The sequence below is a fragment of the Drosophila montana genome, unplaced genomic scaffold (assembly GCF_035044405.1).
Source record: "Drosophila montana isolate Dmon_TW-CO22-7 unplaced genomic scaffold, ASM3504440v1 contig_3821_1, whole genome shotgun sequence".
NCBI classification, from domain to species: domain Eukaryota; kingdom Metazoa; phylum Arthropoda; class Insecta; order Diptera; family Drosophilidae; genus Drosophila; species Drosophila montana.
Window position 1 is genome coordinate 46,764 of NW_026998692.1, and position 20,631 is coordinate 67,394.

At 37.8% G+C, this 20,631-nt stretch overlaps 1 protein-coding gene across 2 annotated transcripts; it reads left to right on the forward strand.

Annotated features, from left to right (window-relative positions):
- Positions 1 to 10,532: 10,532 nt before the first annotated feature.
- Positions 10,533 to 15,830, forward strand: LOC135437479 (uncharacterized). Of its 2 annotated transcripts, none has more exons than XM_064695418.1 (2): positions 10,533 to 11,428; positions 15,285 to 15,830. In XM_064695418.1, exons 1-2 carry the CDS (start codon positions 10,541 to 10,543, stop codon positions 15,366 to 15,368), a joined length of 972 nt encoding a protein of 323 aa, XP_064551488.1. In that variant the 5' UTR covers positions 10,533 to 10,540; the 3' UTR covers positions 15,369 to 15,830. The 2 variants fall into 2 exon arrangements, 1 of the variants encoding a protein (XP_064551488.1); XR_010437693.1 differs by lacking the exon at positions 10,533 to 11,428 and adding an exon at positions 14,183 to 14,824 and having other exon boundaries at positions 15,285 to 15,389.
- Positions 15,831 to 20,631: the final 4,801 nt, after the last annotated feature.

Sequence of the window (20,631 nt, forward strand, 5' to 3'; positions counted from 1 at the left end):
AAAAAATGCCATAGGAACAAAGAGAGAAGAAAAAATAGAAGAAATATTTTTCAAACCTATTCAGTTGAGCGGCACTGTACATACATACAATACTGCGCACATAAGTAACATGACGCCACTTGAACAGGCCAAGACAGCGTGAGACCGTTGACAAACGGATAACCGCTGATCTTGCACTTTAGCTGCTCCGAGAGTGAGCTCCCAAATGTATTAGTACAACCGCTCTATCTCCCTCTCTCTCTCTCTAATCTATGCAAATATAAATAAATAATTATTACATGGCGACCGTGACATGGTCACGAAACGTGTACAAACAAAAAAAAAACACTCAACAACAGAAGTTTAAAAAAAAAAGATAGATTCTGCACCGGTGCGGAATGACGGAGTGCAGCAATACAAAAAAACAAATTTTCTGCAACAGCGAGCGATTAAAGACAAAGTTCTGAGTGACTATTTCGTTCAAAGTTCAAATTCCTATACGCATCACGCTTGATGAGTATAGGGCAAGACGAACAATAGCCAGTGAACAGGCTGCACATAATGAAACTAAAACAAAAAGAAATCGTGGTAGCATTCAGCTGCGTATAAAGAAACGCAAAGCGGAAATAAGCAATCTGTTATATAATATCAGCAAGCCCGACATGGAACGAACAATCAAAGAAATATACTTATATATATATATACAAACGAAAACGTCTTCCACTCAACTTACACAGAACTTAAAACAAAATAAAAATTATATCCCAAAAGAAAGAAATGAAGCTTCTGCCCAGGCAACCTAAAAGGTGCCCAGAAGACTGCGAGGGACCACTTGTCAGCCCGGCCTGTGCGATGACCTTCACTGGCACCGCTAACCGCACAAAGGTAACCAAAGACGGAGATGATTCAGTTAAGCAGCACACAACAATTATTTAACTTATTGTAAACTTTTATAAAAATGTAATGACTGCCCACTATGTTGTGTGCGTCAAGGTGGAGTACAAACTAATCAGCTGTATGCAATATTAGACAGGAGATCACTGCATTGATGAAAATACGGAATTTTTAAAAAGAAACCCAAACAAAAAAATAAAAAGGCCTTCGCAAATAAAAAAAAAAAATAAAAAAAACCATTAAAACAAATAAAAAACACATATTAAAAAAAAAAATTCAAAATTCGAATTTATAAACATGAACATATGAATATGGGTTTAAAAAAAAAACAATTTGCGATAGGTAAAGAACTGTGTGACCGATCTAGAGGATATTTATGATTAACACAATATAATAGGTTAAATCAAAAAAAATGTGTATTGGTCAAAATTTTAAAAATAAAAAAAATCAAAATTCAAAATGGGTTGTTTTGGGTCTGATGAGACCCAAGCAAAAGACAATACGGCCAATGTGGAGGACAATAACGTTAAAATAGTAGATCATACAGATGACAATAAATCACGTTGGATCCCACTACTTATATTAACAATCGTATCGCAATTTATATTCATGTTGTACATAAAGCACATAAAAATAAATTTAAAAAAAAAAACGATACATAAGCAAAGCCAACGATTTGGACAAATAATAAAATATTATACTATAATAATAAAATTAACAATATAAAAATAATAATTGTTAAATCCACAAAAAACGAGAAAGAAGTGCTATTGTAGTATGTGCATATATCGAGGGTACACTGTACCAAGAACTTAGCATAAATATAACAGCAACACTTTGTTGCATTAAATAAACAAAACCAATTCAAGTGAGCGTGAAATATGATCACCCACTTATAAACTACGCTAAGTCAGCATTCCCACGCTGACCGCCAATAACATATATATATATGCACATAAGACTCTCTCGCTCTCTGATACTGTTAAGTCATATACATATATGCAGCCGCTCCGCTGCTAGCGTAACCGGCAGCGCAGCTACGCGGCCTTAGCCTAAGCACTTATGTACATAGGCTAAGCGTACTCAAGGAGATATGGAATAAATATTTATTAAAACTGAACTCAAACAGCCAAGACGTGGCAGACCTTTTTTATTGAAACGCATCGACTTTACATGGCGACCGTGACTCGGTCTGAGTCTGCAACAGTTGCTGCGCTGGACAACACCAAGAAGATGAAATTTTAATATTCTGCAACAGTTGCTGCGCTGGACAACACCAAGAAGATGAAATTTTAAAATTCTGCAACAGTTGCTGCGCTGGACAACACCAAGAAGATGAAATTTTAAAAATTCTGCAACAGTTCTGCGTCTGAGTCTGCAACAGTTGCTGTGCTGGACAACACCTAGAAGAAGAAATTTTAAAATTAAAAATTGAACGCAGTAATTAGGGTGGTATGTGTGGCAGAAGAGGCGGCGTAGTAAAACGCCTTAGAATCCGAAAGGCAAAATTGCTCAAACTTCTAAACAGCAACGATACCTTACCGTGGAGCACAACTGTGAAATTACACGCAGAGCTTGACCACATAAAATCGTTCCTAAGGGAAAAGAAAAAGAGCATGCCACAAGAGCCTATGCACACAACCACCTACACTGCAATCCCAAATATTAGTAAAATACTAATCAAAAGTAAACCACCCCAAGCAAAGGAAATACCAACGCAAAGGAGGACATGCCCGAGTGACTGCGAGGGACCGCTATACTCACCGTATTGCGACTACACCTGTGCAGCCTGCACCGGTGCCCCAACACAGAAGCAGTAGCAGCCTGTGCAGCCAGCCCCGGCCTCGACTAGCGCAACAAGCTAGTCCGGATCAGTGAACCGACAGCGTTTCCAAGAACGCCCACCAAAAAATTTTTTTTTAAAGTACTGCGATGCATAAAATTTTATTTTAAAATTTAAAATTGTAAAATTGAGCGGAATAACATCTGCACAATTAGAGTGCGGCCTGTAAAGCCACGCAAATACTAGGCAGGAAAACATGTAAACTAACTTTTTACAATTCCAAACAATATAAACAAACAAACAATTTTATATATGTCAATAGAAACTAATGAAATAAGTATATTAGTAGAAAATTTTGAAAATTCAGCCAAAATGGGCATTGTTGACGTAAAAACGGTAGACTCGACAGCTAATATAATAAACAAAGTCGAAGTCGAAAACACCGACCTTAAACTAATAACAATACTTATTGTTATAATTTTTATTATAATACTAGCGCATCTATTATACAAATTATATAAGTACCACAACAGATGCATTAAGAAGCGATACCAGAGCCAGGCAAACGACCTGGATAAAATTTAAAATAAAATTACTCGTAATTAGTAACAGTAATTGCTTAAAAACATTATTGAGAAAACAAACTAATTAAAATATATGGCTATTTGCGCTCATTAAATTTATATATGTTTTTGCAAATTTTATTGGTTATTTTATAAATCTGTCTGCAAAGTAAGATTTTATTCTTATTTCCTGTAAACATTCAAAAATGATATAGACCAACCAAGAATTTTTTTAAAAATGAAATGGAATGGCAAAAGATTAATGCCGAATTAATTAATATTAAAGAAAAATTAGACAAATCATACAAGTGTTTAGCACAAAATAGGAATATTTCTAATGAAACTATAAGAAGACATGCAACAACACTAGTTGCATGTGTTAACCAAGCACGATCACTGATACACGACAATAAAGGAAAATTAAATACCCAACATTGGTCGTACGTATCAAGATTTTTAAATAGGTTGAAAACAAACCTAAATAGCATTAAAACAAAATATGCACTAGACATAACAATACCTTCGATTTTAAATACCCCAGTTTTAGTAGAAGAAGATACAAACACAGACATAGAGACATTAATCGATTCTGAAATCGCAAGCGGTTCAGACCAATATATAAAAGAAGAAGATCTACACGATCTTACGATACCAGCGGTAATCACAATACCCGAGCTATCTGAGTCTGAACAAGAGTTTATAATTGAAGAGAAAACTGCAAACATGGCCATGACACAAGTAGAATTCCTTAAACTAGCCTCTTCACTCATACCTGAGTTTAGTGAAAAGTCTGAGAATTTACAAAGTTTCATTGATGCTCTTAACTTAGTGGATTCACTAAAAGGAACACATGAAACTACAGCAGTAAGCCTAATAAAAACTAGACTCAAGGGCCATGTTCGAAACCTAATCAATACAGAACAAACAATTATGGCTATAATAGACAAACTTAAAAGCGGCTGTTCGCAGCAGAACGCCCTCTGAATAATATTATATCTGAATTACCATATATCTTTACTTCTCAAATCACGATATTGAAGTCACATACTATTATTTTTAAACCACCATAAAATATTATTTTATGGAATAATAAATGGATTATAATTCAATTATCTTTCAATAGGTAAGAAAATGTCCTATTTCGATTTTCAGTTATATTTAGGTCAATATAAAGGGCGAAAAATAAAAAAGGGCTTTTTGATTAAAAAGAAAAAATTACATTAATATATACCAATATACAATGAGAGAAGGAATAAAATACAATTGTCTCTAAAAAACTAGTCATAATTGAGTAAGATAATTTCCTATTTCATTTTCATTCATATTTATTTTTTTTATTTATTTATTTATAAAATGGTCAAAAAAAACGAGTGTCTTCCTAATTATTCAATACATCACATAATAATTAAGTGCTAAAAGCTTGATTAGAATACCCAATTTTCTAATAGCGTCACCGACCGATGGTGTTTTATTTGCCCGTCCGGCCAGCTTTGCCCGTTTTAACAGATAATTTTGTGAGTGACGCTGTTAGAGCCTACAGCGAAGTGGAAGGGTGTTAGTAGAGAAAAAAGGGTTCTTAAGTTCTTAAAAATAATTATAATTAACTATATTATTTATGAAAATACAATAAATAGGAAAAAAGAAAGAAAGGAGTAGTTGATAAAGTAAAGAAAAGTATTGTAGTGTATTTATACACATATATACATAAATACATAACTCAACACCTTGTTGCAAGTCTAAGCAAACAGTACAGACACAAGCGCATAACATAAATATGATCGTATGTATGAATGCAGGTGGGAATTCGATGCAGTTCGAAGGATTAGTCGCCTCTCTGATGCCGTTGTAGCATATTTTTTTCCTCCTTTCATTTTTTTTCCGTAATCGGCTTCATTACGAAGAAAATTGCTTACCACGTTTTGGATTCGACCAATCTTCTTTGCTACTTCATTATGTTTTAGGCCAGATTCAATATAGCCTTTAATTTTACCTTTTTCAAAATCGGTTAAAGATTTTCCCCGACCCATATTAAAAAAAAATGGTAGCAATTACTTTAAATTTAAGTAGACCAAAGAAATTATATGTTTTCAATCACGCAGTCAATCAAAAAGTGAAGTCAAAGTTGTCAAACCTAATCAGATGAGCCAAAAATAGACCACACATTTAGCGAATTTCACGATGAAAGCAAAATTCTGATTTACCGTTGCATAAAACCCGTTACATTTTTTTGTCATATTATGAGTAAACAAATGAATGTTCAAAACAAAAAAGAGAGAAGGAAAAAATGCCATAGGAACAAAGAGAGAAGAAAAAATAGAAGAAATATTTTTCAAACCTATTCAGTTGAGCGGCACTGTACATACATACAATACTGCGCACATAAGTAACATGACGCCACTTGAACAGGCCAAGACAGCGTGAGACCGTTGACAAACGGATAACCGCTGATCTTGCACTTTAGCTGCTCCGAGAGTGAGCTCCCAAATGTATTAGTACAACCGCTCTATCTCCCTCTCTCTCTCTCTAATCTATGCAAATATAAATAAATAATTATTACATGGCGACCGTGACATGGTCACGAAACGTGTACAAACAAAAAAAAAACACTCAACAACAGAAGTTTAAAAAAAAAAGATAGATTCTGCACCGGTGCGGAATGACGGAGTGCAGCAATACAAAAAAACAAATTTTCTGCAACAGCGAGCGATTAAAGACAAAGTTCTGAGTGACTATTTCGTTCAAAGTTCAAATTCCTATACGCATCACGCTTGATGAGTATAGGGCAAGACGAACAATAGCCAGTGAACAGGCTGCACATAATGAAACTAAAACAAAAAGAAATCGTGGTAGCATTCAGCTGCGTATAAAGAAACGCAAAGCGGAAATAAGCAATCTGTTATATAATATCAGCAAGCCCGACATGGAACGAACAATCAAAGAAATATACTTATATATATATATACAAACGAAAACGTCTTCCACTCAACTTACACAGAACTTAAAACAAAATAAAAATTATATCCCAAAAGAAAGAAATGAAGCTTCTGCCCAGGCAACCTAAAAGGTGCCCAGAAGACTGCGAGGGACCACTTGTCAGCCCGGCCTGTGCGATGACCTTCACTGGCACCGCTAACCGCACAAAGGTAACCAAAGACGGAGATGATTCAGTTAAGCAGCACACAACAATTATTTAACTTATTGTAAACTTTTATAAAAATGTAATGACTGCCCACTATGTTGTGTGCGTCAAGGTGGAGTACAAACTAATCAGCTGTATGCAATATTAGACAGGAGATCACTGCATTGATGAAAATACGGAATTTTTAAAAAGAAACCCAAACAAAAAAATAAAAAGGCCTTCGCAAATAAAAAAAAAAAATAAAAAAAACCATTAAAACAAATAAAAAACACATATTAAAAAAAAAAATTCAAAATTCGAATTTATAAACATGAACATATGAATATGGGTTTAAAAAAAAAACAATTTGCGATAGGTAAAGAACTGTGTGACCGATCTAGAGGATATTTATGATTAACACAATATAATAGGTTAAATCAAAAAAAATGTGTATTGGTCAAAATTTTAAAAATAAAAAAAATCAAAATTCAAAATGGGTTGTTTTGGGTCTGATGAGACCCAAGCAAAAGACAATACGGCCAATGTGGAGGACAATAACGTTAAAATAGTAGATCATACAGATGACAATAAATCACGTTGGATCCCACTACTTATATTAACAATCGTATCGCAATTTATATTCATGTTGTACATAAAGCACATAAAAATAAATTTAAAAAAAAAAACGATACATAAGCAAAGCCAACGATTTGGACAAATAATAAAATATTATACTATAATAATAAAATTAACAATATAAAAATAATAATTGTTAAATCCACAAAAAACGAGAAAGAAGTGCTATTGTAGTATGTGCATATATCGAGGGTACACTGTACCAAGAACTTAGCATAAATATAACAGCAACACTTTGTTGCATTAAATAAACAAAACCAATTCAAGTGAGCGTGAAATATGATCACCCACTTATAAACTACGCTAAGTCAGCATTCCCACGCTGACCGCCAATAACATATATATATATGTACATAAGACTCTCTCGCTCTCTGATACTGTTAAGTCATATACATATATGCAGCCGCTCCGCTGCTAGCGTAACCGGCAGCGCAGCTACGCGGCCTTAGCCTAAGCACTTATGTACATAGGCTAAGCGTACTCAAGGAGATATGGAATAAATATTTATTAAAACTGAACTCAAACAGCCAAGACGTGGCAGACCTTTTTTATTGAAACGCATCGACTTTACATGGCGACCGTGACTCGGTCTGAGTCTGCAACAGTTGCTGCGCTGGACAACACCAAGAAGATGAAATTTTAATATTCTGCAACAGTTGCTGCGCTGGACAACACCAAGAAGATGAAATTTTAAAATTCTGCAACAGTTGCTGCGCTGGACAACACCAAGAAGATGAAATTTTAAAAATTCTGCAACAGTTCTGCGTCTGAGTCTGCAACAGTTGCTGTGCTGGACAACACCTAGAAGAAGAAATTTTAAAATTAAAAATTGAACGCAGTAATTAGGGTGGTATGTGTGGCAGAAGAGGCGGCGTAGTAAAACGCCTTAGAATCCGAAAGGCAAAATTGCTCAAACTTCTAAACAGCAACGATACCTTACCGTGGAGCACAACTGTGAAATTACACGCAGAGCTTGACCACATAAAATCGTTCCTAAGGGAAAAGAAAAAGAGCATGCCACAAGAGCCTATGCACACAACCACCTACACTGCAATCCCAAATATTAGTAAAATACTAATCAAAAGTAAACCACCCCAAGCAAAGGAAATACCAACGCAAAGGAGGACATGCCCGAGTGACTGCGAGGGACCGCTATACTCACCGTATTGCGACTACACCTGTGCAGCCTGCACCGGTGCCCCAACACAGAAGCAGTAGCAGCCTGTGCAGCCAGCCCCGGCCTCGACTAGCGCAACAAGCTAGTCCGGATCAGTGAACCGACAGCGTTTCCAAGAACGCCCACCAAAAAATTTTTTTTTAAAGTACTGCGATGCATAAAATTTTATTTTAAAATTTAAAATTGTAAAATTGAGCGGAATAACATCTGCACAATTAGAGTGCGGCCTGTAAAGCCACGCAAATACTAGGCAGGAAAACATGTAAACTAACTTTTTACAATTCCAAACAATATAAACAAACAAACAATTTTATATATGTCAATAGAAACTAATGAAATAAGTATATTAGTAGAAAATTTTGAAAATTCAGCCAAAATGGGCATTGTTGACGTAAAAACGGTAGACTCGACAGCTAATATAATAAACAAAGTCGAAGTCGAAAACACCGACCTTAAACTAATAACAATACTTATTGTTATAATTTTTATTATAATACTAGCGCATCTATTATACAAATTATATAAGTACCACAACAGATGCATTAAGAAGCGATACCAGAGCCAGGCAAACGACCTGGATAAAATTTAAAATAAAATTACTCGTAATTAGTAACAGTAATTGCTTAAAAACATTATTGAGAAAACAAACTAATTAAAATATATGGCTATTTGCGCTCATTAAATTTATATATGTTTTTGCAAATTTTATTGGTTATTTTATAAATCTGTCTGCAAAGTAAGATTTTATTCTTATTTCCTGTAAACATTCAAAAATGATATAGACCAACCAAGAATTTTTTTAAAAATGAAATGGAATGGCAAAAGATTAATGCCGAATTAATTAATATTAAAGAAAAATTAGACAAATCATACAAGTGTTTAGCACAAAATAGGAATATTTCTAATGAAACTATAAGAAGACATGCAACAACACTAGTTGCATGTGTTAACCAAGCACGATCACTGATACACGACAATAAAGGAAAATTAAATACCCAACATTGGTCGTACGTATCAAGATTTTTAAATAGGTTGAAAACAAACCTAAATAGCATTAAAACAAAATATGCACTAGACATAACAATACCTTCGATTTTAAATACCCCAGTTTTAGTAGAAGAAGATACAAACACAGACATAGAGACATTAATCGATTCTGAAATCGCAAGCGGTTCAGACCAATATATAAAAGAAGAAGATCTACACGATCTTACGATACCAGCGGTAATCACAATACCCGAGCTATCTGAGTCTGAACAAGAGTTTATAATTGAAGAGAAAACTGCAAACATGGCCATGACACAAGTAGAATTCCTTAAACTAGCCTCTTCACTCATACCTGAGTTTAGTGAAAAGTCTGAGAATTTACAAAGTTTCATTGATGCTCTTAACTTAGTGGATTCACTAAAAGGAACACATGAAACTACAGCAGTAAGCCTAATAAAAACTAGACTCAAGGGCCATGTTCGAAACCTAATCAATACAGAACAAACAATTATGGCTATAATAGACAAACTTAAAAGCGGCTGTTCGCAACAGAACGCCCTCTGAATAATATTATATCTGAATTACCATATATCTTTACTTCTCAAATCACGATATTGAAGTCACATACTATTATTTTTAAACCACCATAAAATACCATTGTAAATTGCTCACCACTAATCTATCGATAGTTATTGTTGAAAGTTCGAGAAGTGAATCACGCATTACAAGCTGTCTAAAGGCTCCTTTGATTTTTATTAAAATTTATAAAACATAAAAGGAAGCCGAAGTGGGGTGCAAACTAGCATCTCCTCAAAACATTGGTGACCCCGACGTGATTTTTATTTCTTGCTTCTCGTCTTGCCGCAAAATCTCACTTTCGTTGTTCATCGCTCTTTTGCTGCTGCAGCATAGGCACTAAACTCAAGTACAGACATATGTACATATGTATGTACATATTTCGCACACCGGCTCGAGTGCGCGCTTCTCTCTAACGATCTTATCGCGTTATTTAGCAGATCGGCTATTATAACCAAGCTGTTTGGTGCATATCAGTGCCAAGCACAACCCTTTGCTTAGAAAAGAAGCCGTCGAGCAGATACCTACATACTTACATACATACATGCAAGTGCCGCTACAATTGATCTCGATACATACACATACACAAGCCGCTGCACACATAAAACGGTAATCGCATTCTCGCATTGCACACTCTGTGACATTCGCAGTGGTCAAGGGCAAAGCTCTTCTCCATAAGTGAATTTTGGTGACAAGCCGGAGTACAGTGAGCACTCAACAAAACGTACCAACCGAACATTACCTCGCCAACAACAGAATGGAAAATTCGACAAGTGAAAAAGACTTGCAAAGCCAAATGCGCTTCTGTTCAACGCCAACTATTAGCAATGAACGAATTCTTCAGCGCTGGTGAGATGATCAGCTTTGACGAGTCCGATCTGATGGTGCGTATAGAATCTGCGGAGAGCTTGAAGGCCGAGTTTGATATCAGCCAGTCAAGGCTAGAAAAATTAGATTTGCTCGAGCTTTCAACGGACGCTCGCTCAGACTTCGAGAAGGTTTACTGGAAGATCAAATCCACTCTTGCTCGTCAAATGGACGTAGTCACTAAGGGACGTATGACTGACGCCAATTCAACAACTATCCCACGCTTTGCTGAAAGTACGCACACATTTGCTCACTCGTTCAACCGTAAGTCTCGCCTACCGGAATTGCAGCTGCCCAGGTTCAGCGGCTCCTACGAGGATCGGCCGGATGTTTACGCCATGTACAAGACTGTCATTGGCAGCAATGAGGACCTGAGTAAGATTGTGAAATTACAACATTTACGTGCGTGCTTGGATGGTGCTGCTCTCAACACAATCAAATCGTTAGAGCCTGTCGACGTGAATTACGACAAGGCGTTGGAGTTACTCATAAAGCGATTTTATAATAAGTTGCTACATTTTCAGGGCCACGTGCGGGCTATAGTCGGGCTGCCAGGTGTTGAAAAGGGATCAGCAGAGGCGTTGCGTGAGTTGAGTGACAAAATTAACTCGCATCTTCGGGCGCTTAGCACCATGTCAACAACTGAGGAGCTGGCTGACGGATTACTCATACACACAATATCGCACAAGCTCGATCACCACACGCAGGAAAAGTGGCAGGAAGCACTCGCAACGGATAAGCTACCCAGGTGGACGGATATGTCGGCGTTCTTAGAGAAGAGATGCCGCATGATGGAAAACTTGAAAGGCGCTACGGCACCCACGCCTAGCCACCAGGTTACCAGAAATGTACAAAAATTGAATCGTAACACATTCATTGCATCCTCATCTAACAATTACCAGCAAAATTGTAATTTTTGCGACTCAAAAGAGCATTTTCTTGTTAAATGCCCGTTGTTTTTGAATCTGTCCCCAAGTTTGCACCACAAGGAGGCCAAGCGATTGCATCTTTGCCTAAACTGCTTGCGCAAAGGCCATGGCTTGCATCAATGTCGCTCAGGTCACTGCAGGCATTGTCAACAAAAACATCATTCGTTGCTGCACATGAGCCCCATCACAACTCAATCATCTGCCCTGTGTACACCAAGCTTGCAGGCTGCAGCCACGATCCAGCCTCACGCATCGTCTTCAAGTAATCCACCATCTTCAACTCTCGTCAGCACTGCTCTTGAATTCGCACCTGAAGCCACGAATGCCCAGCCTGTAGACTATGTGGTGCTTCCAACCGCCATCTTATATGCCAAGAGCCACTCAGGTGTATTCATACCCTGTCGTGCATTAGTGGATTCTGGATCTCAACTCAACGTTATCACTGCTCGTCTAGTAAAGCAGCTCCAACTCAAAACTCATCATGCTGCCGTATCAATATCTGGTATAGGCGAATCAACCCTATCTTCTAACATGTCCACTGACATATCAGCGCAGTCACGTGATAGGAGCTTCAGCACATCATTTTCAGCAGTCGTTACTCGCACTATAACGGATTATCAGCCCCACTTTGGGTTAGACATCTCTGGGTGGAATATCCCCAAAAACATCTCGCTCGCGGATCCAACGTTTTTCAAATCTCAAAGAATAGATTTATTACTTGGTGCCGGACTATTTTTCGATCTCATTTGCATCGGCCAAATTCGAATGGCGGATAACCTACCAACGATCCAAAAGACCAAGCTCGGATGGATTGCGTCTGGCGGACTTTCTCGCGTACAGAACAAACACACATCCCTTTCAGCACTTTACAAGGAACCTAATCCATGGGAGGATCCACTGTCGGATATTGTAAAACGATTCTGGGAAGTCGACAATTGCTGCGGTACAACCCCTGCGCTCTCTGATGAAGACGCACTATGTGAGCAGCTATTTCTCCAAGGCTACACGCGACTAAAGTCAGGGCAGTATTCAGTTAGGCTTCCAGCAAAGCTCAGCTTCGACACGCTAGGAGACTCATATCAACGTGCTCTACGACGTTTCAAGTCGCTCGAAAACAAATTGGACAAAAATCACCAGCTGAAGGAGAGCTACTCTGCATTCATGCGCGAATACATCGACTTGGGCCACATGTCTTTGGCTTCCAAGCAGCAGCTTGTCCCACAATTCTATTTACCCCACCACTGCGTAGAAAAGCCAGATAGCTCAACCACCAAATTGCGCGTCGTTTTTGATGGATCAGCCAAATCCACATCAGGCGCATCTCTGAATGATCTTTTGCATACAGGCCCAGCAATTCAACCCAAATTATTCAACATTCTAATTCAGTTTCGTTTTTTAAAGGTTGCCATGTGCGGTGACATCTGTAAGATGTACCGCTGTGTCCGAATACCACATCCAGATCAATTTCTGCAATGCATCTTATGGCGTGATCACCAAAATGAAAGCATAAGGACGTACACCCTGGATACAGTAACGTATGGAACCAAACCCGCTGCGTTTCTAGCAATTCGAGCGATGCAGCAGCTGGCCCACGACGAAGAGCCTACCTTTCCACTAGCTGCAAAGATAGTTTGTCGCGACTTCTACGTAGACGATTTAATTTCTGGAGGGGACTCTATAGAAGAAGCCATTCAGATCCGACAGCAAGTAAAACTGCTACTGGCTAAAGGTCACTTTCCAATCAGAAAGTGGTGCTCAAACGAGCCTGATGCATTAAAAAGAGAAAGCGAATCCGATTGTGAGAAGCTAATGGAGTTCAAGGATGGCACCAACATTGCAAAGGCGCTTGGTTTAGCTTGGAGCCCTGGCTCTGATAGCCTGCTTTTCAACTTTGCGGAGATCGTACCCGAAGGATCAGTCACAAAGCGGAGCATATTATCAATTATAGCGAGATTTTACGATCCGCTCGGATTGATCGCGCCCATCGTTACCAGGTTAAAGGTATTTCTCCAAGCACTGTGGAAGGAAAGGGTCAATTGGGACGAATGCCTGTCGCAGTCGCTACACCTCGAATGGATGAAACTCATATCGCAACTCTCATTTGTCAGCAGCTTGAAATTCTCCCGTTTTGTATTGATGCCGCTAGCTACGTAAGAGCTGCATGGATTTTGCGATGCCAGCACAGCCGCTTATGGTGTTTGCGTATTTGTCAGATCCGAAATGCAAGGGGTATTTTCATCACATTTGCTGTGCTCTAAATCAAGGGTCGCCCCATTAAAGACGCTGACAATCCCAAAGCTTGAGCTGGCAGCTGCACTTTTATTATCAGAGCTCATAGGAAACATTGCCAAGTGCATTCAGTTCGAATGCTGATATCATTGCTGGACCGACTCAACAGTAGCGCTTGCATGGATTCGTGAATCACCTTCAAAGTTTAACGTCTTTGTATCCAACAGGGTATCACAAATACAGGAGCGAACCAAGGGCATGACCTGGCATCATGTACCCTCTCAGCTGAACCCTGCGGACATTTTATCACGTGGATGCAGCCCTTTGGAACTTTTAGACTCACAGCATAATGGACCCCCATTTATACAGGCCGCTAGCTCGACTTGGCCTCAAAACGTCGCCTACCCCTTTGAGCTTCCAGAACGACGCCAGAAAGTTCTGGTACTATCAACGAAGACGGACCTATCGGCATCTTGTAAATTCAACAACACATTTGCCAAGTTACAGCGCACTTTCGCATACGTGTATCGATTTATTGCGCTAAAAAGATCTGATTCGACGAGTTCAAAAGGTCCACTCACTCCAGATGATATCAAGTGCGGAACGCATTTACTTATAAAAAACATTCAACTTACGCACTTCGCCGAAGAGTACAAAGCACTCAGCTTAAAAAGGCCGCTTCCAACAAGAAGCAAACTTCGTTCATTGTGCCCACTGTTGGACGCTGAGGGACTCTTGCGCATCGGCGGGCGCCTTCAGAACTCAAACTTGGAATATGAAGCAAAGCATCCGTTATTGTTGCCTAAACGCCACCCAGTCACCGCAGCTATGATCACATATTATCATTTGGAATTTCTTCATGCTGGTCCGAAATTCCTTCTAGCAACACTCCGCCAGCGATACTGGACCATCGGAGGTCTCAAGGCTGTCTCAAATATCATCAATAGGTGCGTGCGCTGCTTTCGAATGCGACCTAAACTTCTGGAGCAAGTCATGGCCCCGCTACCAGCTGAGCGTGTGCAGCCAAGTCCGACGTTTCACGTAACTGGCATCGACTTTTGCGGTCCTTTCTACGTCAAATCAGAGGTCAGGAATCGCTCACCAACGAAATGCTACATCTCAATTTTTATATGCTTTGCAACGAAAGCAACGCATTTAGAGTTGGTAGAGGACCTGTCCACGTCATCGTTTATCGCTGCCTTGAAGAGATTCATCAGCCTTCGAGGGAAACCGCATACAATATGGACAGACAACGCCACAAATTTCGTGGGTGCTCGAAATGAGCTGAAGGAACTGCGCAACCTGTTTATAAGCGATCCCAAGCGCAATGAGATTGTTCGCAACTGCCTAGCTCTGGGAATCAACTGGAAATTCATTCCGCCCCGTTCGCCACATTTTGGAGGATTGTGGGAGACCGCTTTCAAGTCAGCAAAATATCATTTTCACCGCGTCGATGGAAATTCTCTTCTCTCATTCCACGAATTCCGAACGCTCATCTGTCAAATATCCGCAATGCTTAACTCAAGACCGCTTTGCTCTATTACAGAAAACCCGAATGACTTGGAGATACTCACGCCTGGGCACTTCATCTGGGGCAAAGCCAATGCCACTATCGACGAGCCAGACATAACTCACCTAAGCATAGGTCGCCTCAGCCGTTGGCAGCGAATATGTCACATGCAGCAATCATTTTGGAAGAAATGGAGTACATCGTATTTATCGTTGCTCCAAGAGCGCGGGAAATGGCGATCGTCCAAGGACAATGCACCACCACTCAGGTGGCCGCTTGGTCGAGTCGACAGCGTCATCACGGGTGACGACGGCATTGTGAGAGTAGCAGTCATTCGTACACAAAATGGTCTGGTCAAGAGAGCCATTGCCAAAATCGCCGTTCTGCCAATCGAGACCACATCGGTTGAAAGCTTGTATCTTCCAACGGGGGGAGCATGTTCGCAGCAGAACGCCCTCTGAAATAATATTATATCTGAATTACAATATATCTTTACTTCTCAAATCACGATATTGAAGTCACATACTATTATTTTTAAACCACCATAAAATACCATTGTAAATTGCTCACCACTAATCTATCGATAGTTATTGTTGAAAGTTCGAGAAGTGAATCACGCATTACAAGCAGTCTAAAGGCTCCTTTGATTTTTATTAAAATTTATAAAACATAAAAGGGGGCCGAAGTGGGGTGCAAACTAGCATCTCCTCAAAACAGCGGCATAAAAGGCGAATCAGCAAAAGCATTATCCGCTAAATTGTTTAACCTGCAGCAAAAGCAAAAGACAGCAAGTCAATATATTCAAGAAATTGAACAGTTGACAAAGGCTTTGCAAGCAGCACATATGGTAAACGGTGTATCACAAGAATATGCCGACGAAATAAGCCTACAAGTGGCTGTAAAATCTATTATAACAAACAGCACAATTGACGGTCTGTAATGAAATCACGAAATTTCAATAACATGAGTGATGTTACAACTGTCTTTGTCGATAGCTGCACAGACTCGATAGGACATCCAAACACAGTCCTATACAGTCCTACCGAGGCAAAAATCGCGGAAACAACCGCGGAAATTACCAAAATAATGGCAATAGATATTATAATAATAATACTAATAATGGCAACAATAGACAGAGAGGCCAATATAGAGGAAACTCTAGGGCCGTGCTAACTCAAACGGAGGCCACAACAATAACAATAACAATAATGTGAGAGTAGCCCAAAATACTTCGGGAAACTCCCAACAGCCCTTAGGTACACAGCAATAGATAGTAAAAAGGTTCATTCGATTAATCTTAGTGTAAATATATTCGTAACATTCACAAATGTAGCTACAGGCAAGAAACTAATATTATTGATAGACACTGGTGCACATATATCTTTGATTAAAGAAAATTCCGACACTTTCAATGATAAAAACATTAATAATAAAGTTAATATTCAGGGAATCAATTAAGCATTGATTCAATCCAAAGGACTAACATCTTTAGAAATACAAACAACTAAAAATATAATTCCACACAACATCCATATTGTCGATTCAACTTTTTCTGTACCGTGTGATGGAATTTTAGGCATAGATTTTATAAAAAAATATAATTGTCAATTAGACTTTACACCTTCAAAAGTTCTACTCATTATAAGACCAGATAATCTAAATTATCCTATCTATGTGCCCATAACTTACAGCTACGGTAATAATACAATAGTGTTACCGGCCAGATCCGAAGTTGTCTGGAAAATCGAGCTAACTTCAAATGAAGATAGCATTCTAATTCCGAACCAGGAAATTCAACCTGGTATATATGCAGCAAACACAGTCGTAACGACTGCAAATGCATTTGTCCGTTTACTAAATACAACTAGTACCGATCAAATGGTTAATATAAATAAGTTGAATTATGAACCATTAGCAAATTATGATATATCCGAAATAAATAATGAAACCAGAACGAACAATGTTATGTCCAAGTTAACTAAAAATTTTCCAAAAGTATGTAATAAACAATTAAAAGAACTTTGTTGTCAATATACAGACATATTCGGACTTGAAACCGAACCAATAACAACATATAATTTTTATAAGCAGAAACTAAGATTAAAAGATGATGAACCTGTATATATAAAAAATTATAGAAATCCTCATAGTCAAAAAGACGAAATTCAAGCTCAAGTCGATAAACTAATTAAAGATGGAATAGTTGAACCATCAGCCTCAGAATACAACAGTCCACTGTTACTAGTACCAAAGAAATCCATAGATAATGAAAAGAAAAAATGGCGATTAGTAATTGACTATCGCCAAATTAATAAAAAATTACTATCCGATAAATTTCCACTTCCTAGGATCGATGATATCTTAGATCAACTAGGAAGAGCAACATATTTCTCTTGCCTTGACTTAATGTCAGGATTCCATCAAATCGAGCTAGACGAAAACTCTAGAGATATAACATCCCTTTCAACGAGCATGGCTCTTATCGCTTCACGCGATTGCCATTTGGTTTGAAAATAGCCCCAAATTCATTCCAAAGAATGATGACAATTGCATTCTCTGGACTTGAACCATCACAAGCATTCCTTTATATGGATGACTTAATAGTAATCGGTTGTTCCGAAAAACACATGCCTAACAATTTAATTAGTGTTTTTGACATGTGTAGGAAACAAAACTTGAAGCTTCATCCTGAAAAATGTTAATTTTTCATGCATGAAGTCACATTTTAGCGCATTTATTATACAAATTATATAAGTGCATTAAGAAGCGATACCAGAGCCAGGCAAACGACCTGGATAAAATTTAAAATAAAATTACTCGTAATTAGTAACAGTAATTGCTTAAAAACATTATTGAGAAACAAATGCACAGATAAGGGAATCTTACCAGATGACAAAAAGTTTGATGTCATATTAAATTATCCAGTTCCACATGACTCGGATAGCGCTAGACGATTTATAGAATTTTGTAATTACTACAGACGATTCATCCAAAATTTCGCCGATTTTTCTAGGCATATAACAAGATTAAATAAAAAGAATGTTCCATTTGAATGGACTGATGAATGTCAAAATGCATTTGAATATCTTAAAGTACAATTAATAAAGCCTACTCTGTTACAATATCCAGATTTTACAAAAGAATTTTGTATAATCACAGATGCTAGTAAGGAAGCCTGTGGTGCAGTGCTAACACAAGCCCACAATGGAACTCAACTTCCAGTAGCTTACGCGTCGAGAACATTTACCAAAGGAGAAAGTAACAAGAGTACGACGGAACTAGAATTAACTGCTATTTATTGGGCAATCACCAAATTTAGACCCTATATCTACGGAACTCATTTCATAGTAAAAACAGACCATAGACCACTAACATTTTTGTTTTCAATGACGAACCACAGTTCTAAATTAACGCGTATGAGAATTGAATTAGAGGAGTATAATTTTACAGTAGAGTACCTAAGAGGCAAAGATAATTTTGTAGCCGATGCATTGTCACGGATAACAATATCTGAGCTAAAAGAAATACAAAATAAAATCCTGAAAGTCACTACCAGGTATCAAAGTAGACAAAAATTCTGCGCAGAAAATAATAAAGTAGAGATGCCAAGGCAATCTACTGAAACAGCTTCTCAGCCCAACGTATACGAAGTCATTAATAATGATGAAGTACGTAAAGTAGTGACCTTGCATATAAAAGATATGCTATGTTTCTTTAAACATGGTAAGAAAATTATAGCAAGAATTGATATTGGAGATTTATATACTAATATTTGAAATATTGACTTAGGACAACTATTTCCAAGGCTCGAAAAAGAAGCCGGTATATTAAAAATCAGCCAATTGAAAATGGCACCGTGGGAAAATATCTTTGAAAAAGTTTCAATAGATAATTTCAAAATTATGGGCAATAAAATATTGAACACATTGAGAGTAGTGCTATTCAACCCGGTGAGCACATTAACAAATATTAAAGAGAAAGAAGAAGAAGAAAAAAAAAAAGAAAAATATTTTAAAATACACTAAATACATTATAAATACATTACAATTATAATAAATCAAAAAAATTTTATATACAATAAATTTAAGTAAAATAACTACACTTATAGCCTCTGCCCACTGAACACATTTCTGAAAATGTCACATTTTTGCAAAATGTGTAAAATGCGGCCTGTACGTTTCCCCATAAGAAAACACATTTCACACATTTTTCAAAAATGTCACATTTTTTAAAAATGTGTAAATTCGCCCCGAACATTTCGTGTATTTTGCGATGATTAATCGAGATTTCTATCGATGTTGTGAAAAATGTAAACATAAACCAGCTGATATTGCAACGAAGGCAAGCGGTAACTTTAAATTATAATTTTAAATTTTAATAATCCCACAGTTTTTAACATTTAAAGTTGGCCAAATCCCGCAAAGAGTCAATTAAACGGAGCCCCTACTTCGGGGCCGTATTATTTGACTTTTGGAAGGAAATCTGTGCGGGCTTATGTAAATTAAAGCAACTCGATCAGCTGTTTATTTAAAGAAACAGTACTTTTGCTACTCACATGTTACCGAAAACCGGTGGAACACCAATATGTAAAACTTGAAAATGTGACATTTTTAAGCCCAGTGGAGAAAGGCTATTAGTTACGTTATTTTTCAAAAGGAGGGAGATGTAGTATGTGCATATATCGAGGGTACACTGTACCAAGAACTCAGCATAAATATAACAGCAACACTTTGTTGCATTAAATAAACAAAACTAATTCAAGTGAGCGTGAAATATGATCACCCACTTATGAACTACGCTAAGTCAGCATTCCCACATATATATACATATATGCAGCCGCTCGGCTGCTAGCGTAACCGGCAGCGCAGCTACGCGGCCTTAGCCTAAGCACTTATGTACATAGGCTAAGCGTACTCAAGGAGATATGGAATAAATATTTATTAAAACTGAACTCAAACAGCCAAGACGTGGCAGACCTTTTTTATTGAAATGCATCGACTTTACACTATCTTCGGCACACCGAAGATTTAATATCCTTGCAGACTCAACCTTTTCAAAATGCTCATAGTGCTTTGCCCGTATCTAAGAAGCACAGGGAAAATAGTTAATGCCGAGTATGGTTAAGATATCTTGAAAAACAAAACAGGTTTCCATACAACAACTTAATTTTCGACCGATCGTTCCTATGGCAGCTATATGATATAGTAGCCCGATGTGAATAAGATTTTGCATAAGTGGAGGGAGCATAGTAAAACTAATAAATGCCTAGTTTGGTCAAGATATCTTGAAAAACAAAAAATATTCCATACAACAGCATCATTTTCGACCGATCGTTCCTATGGCAGCTATATGATATAGTTGACCGATCTTACTAGGATTTTGG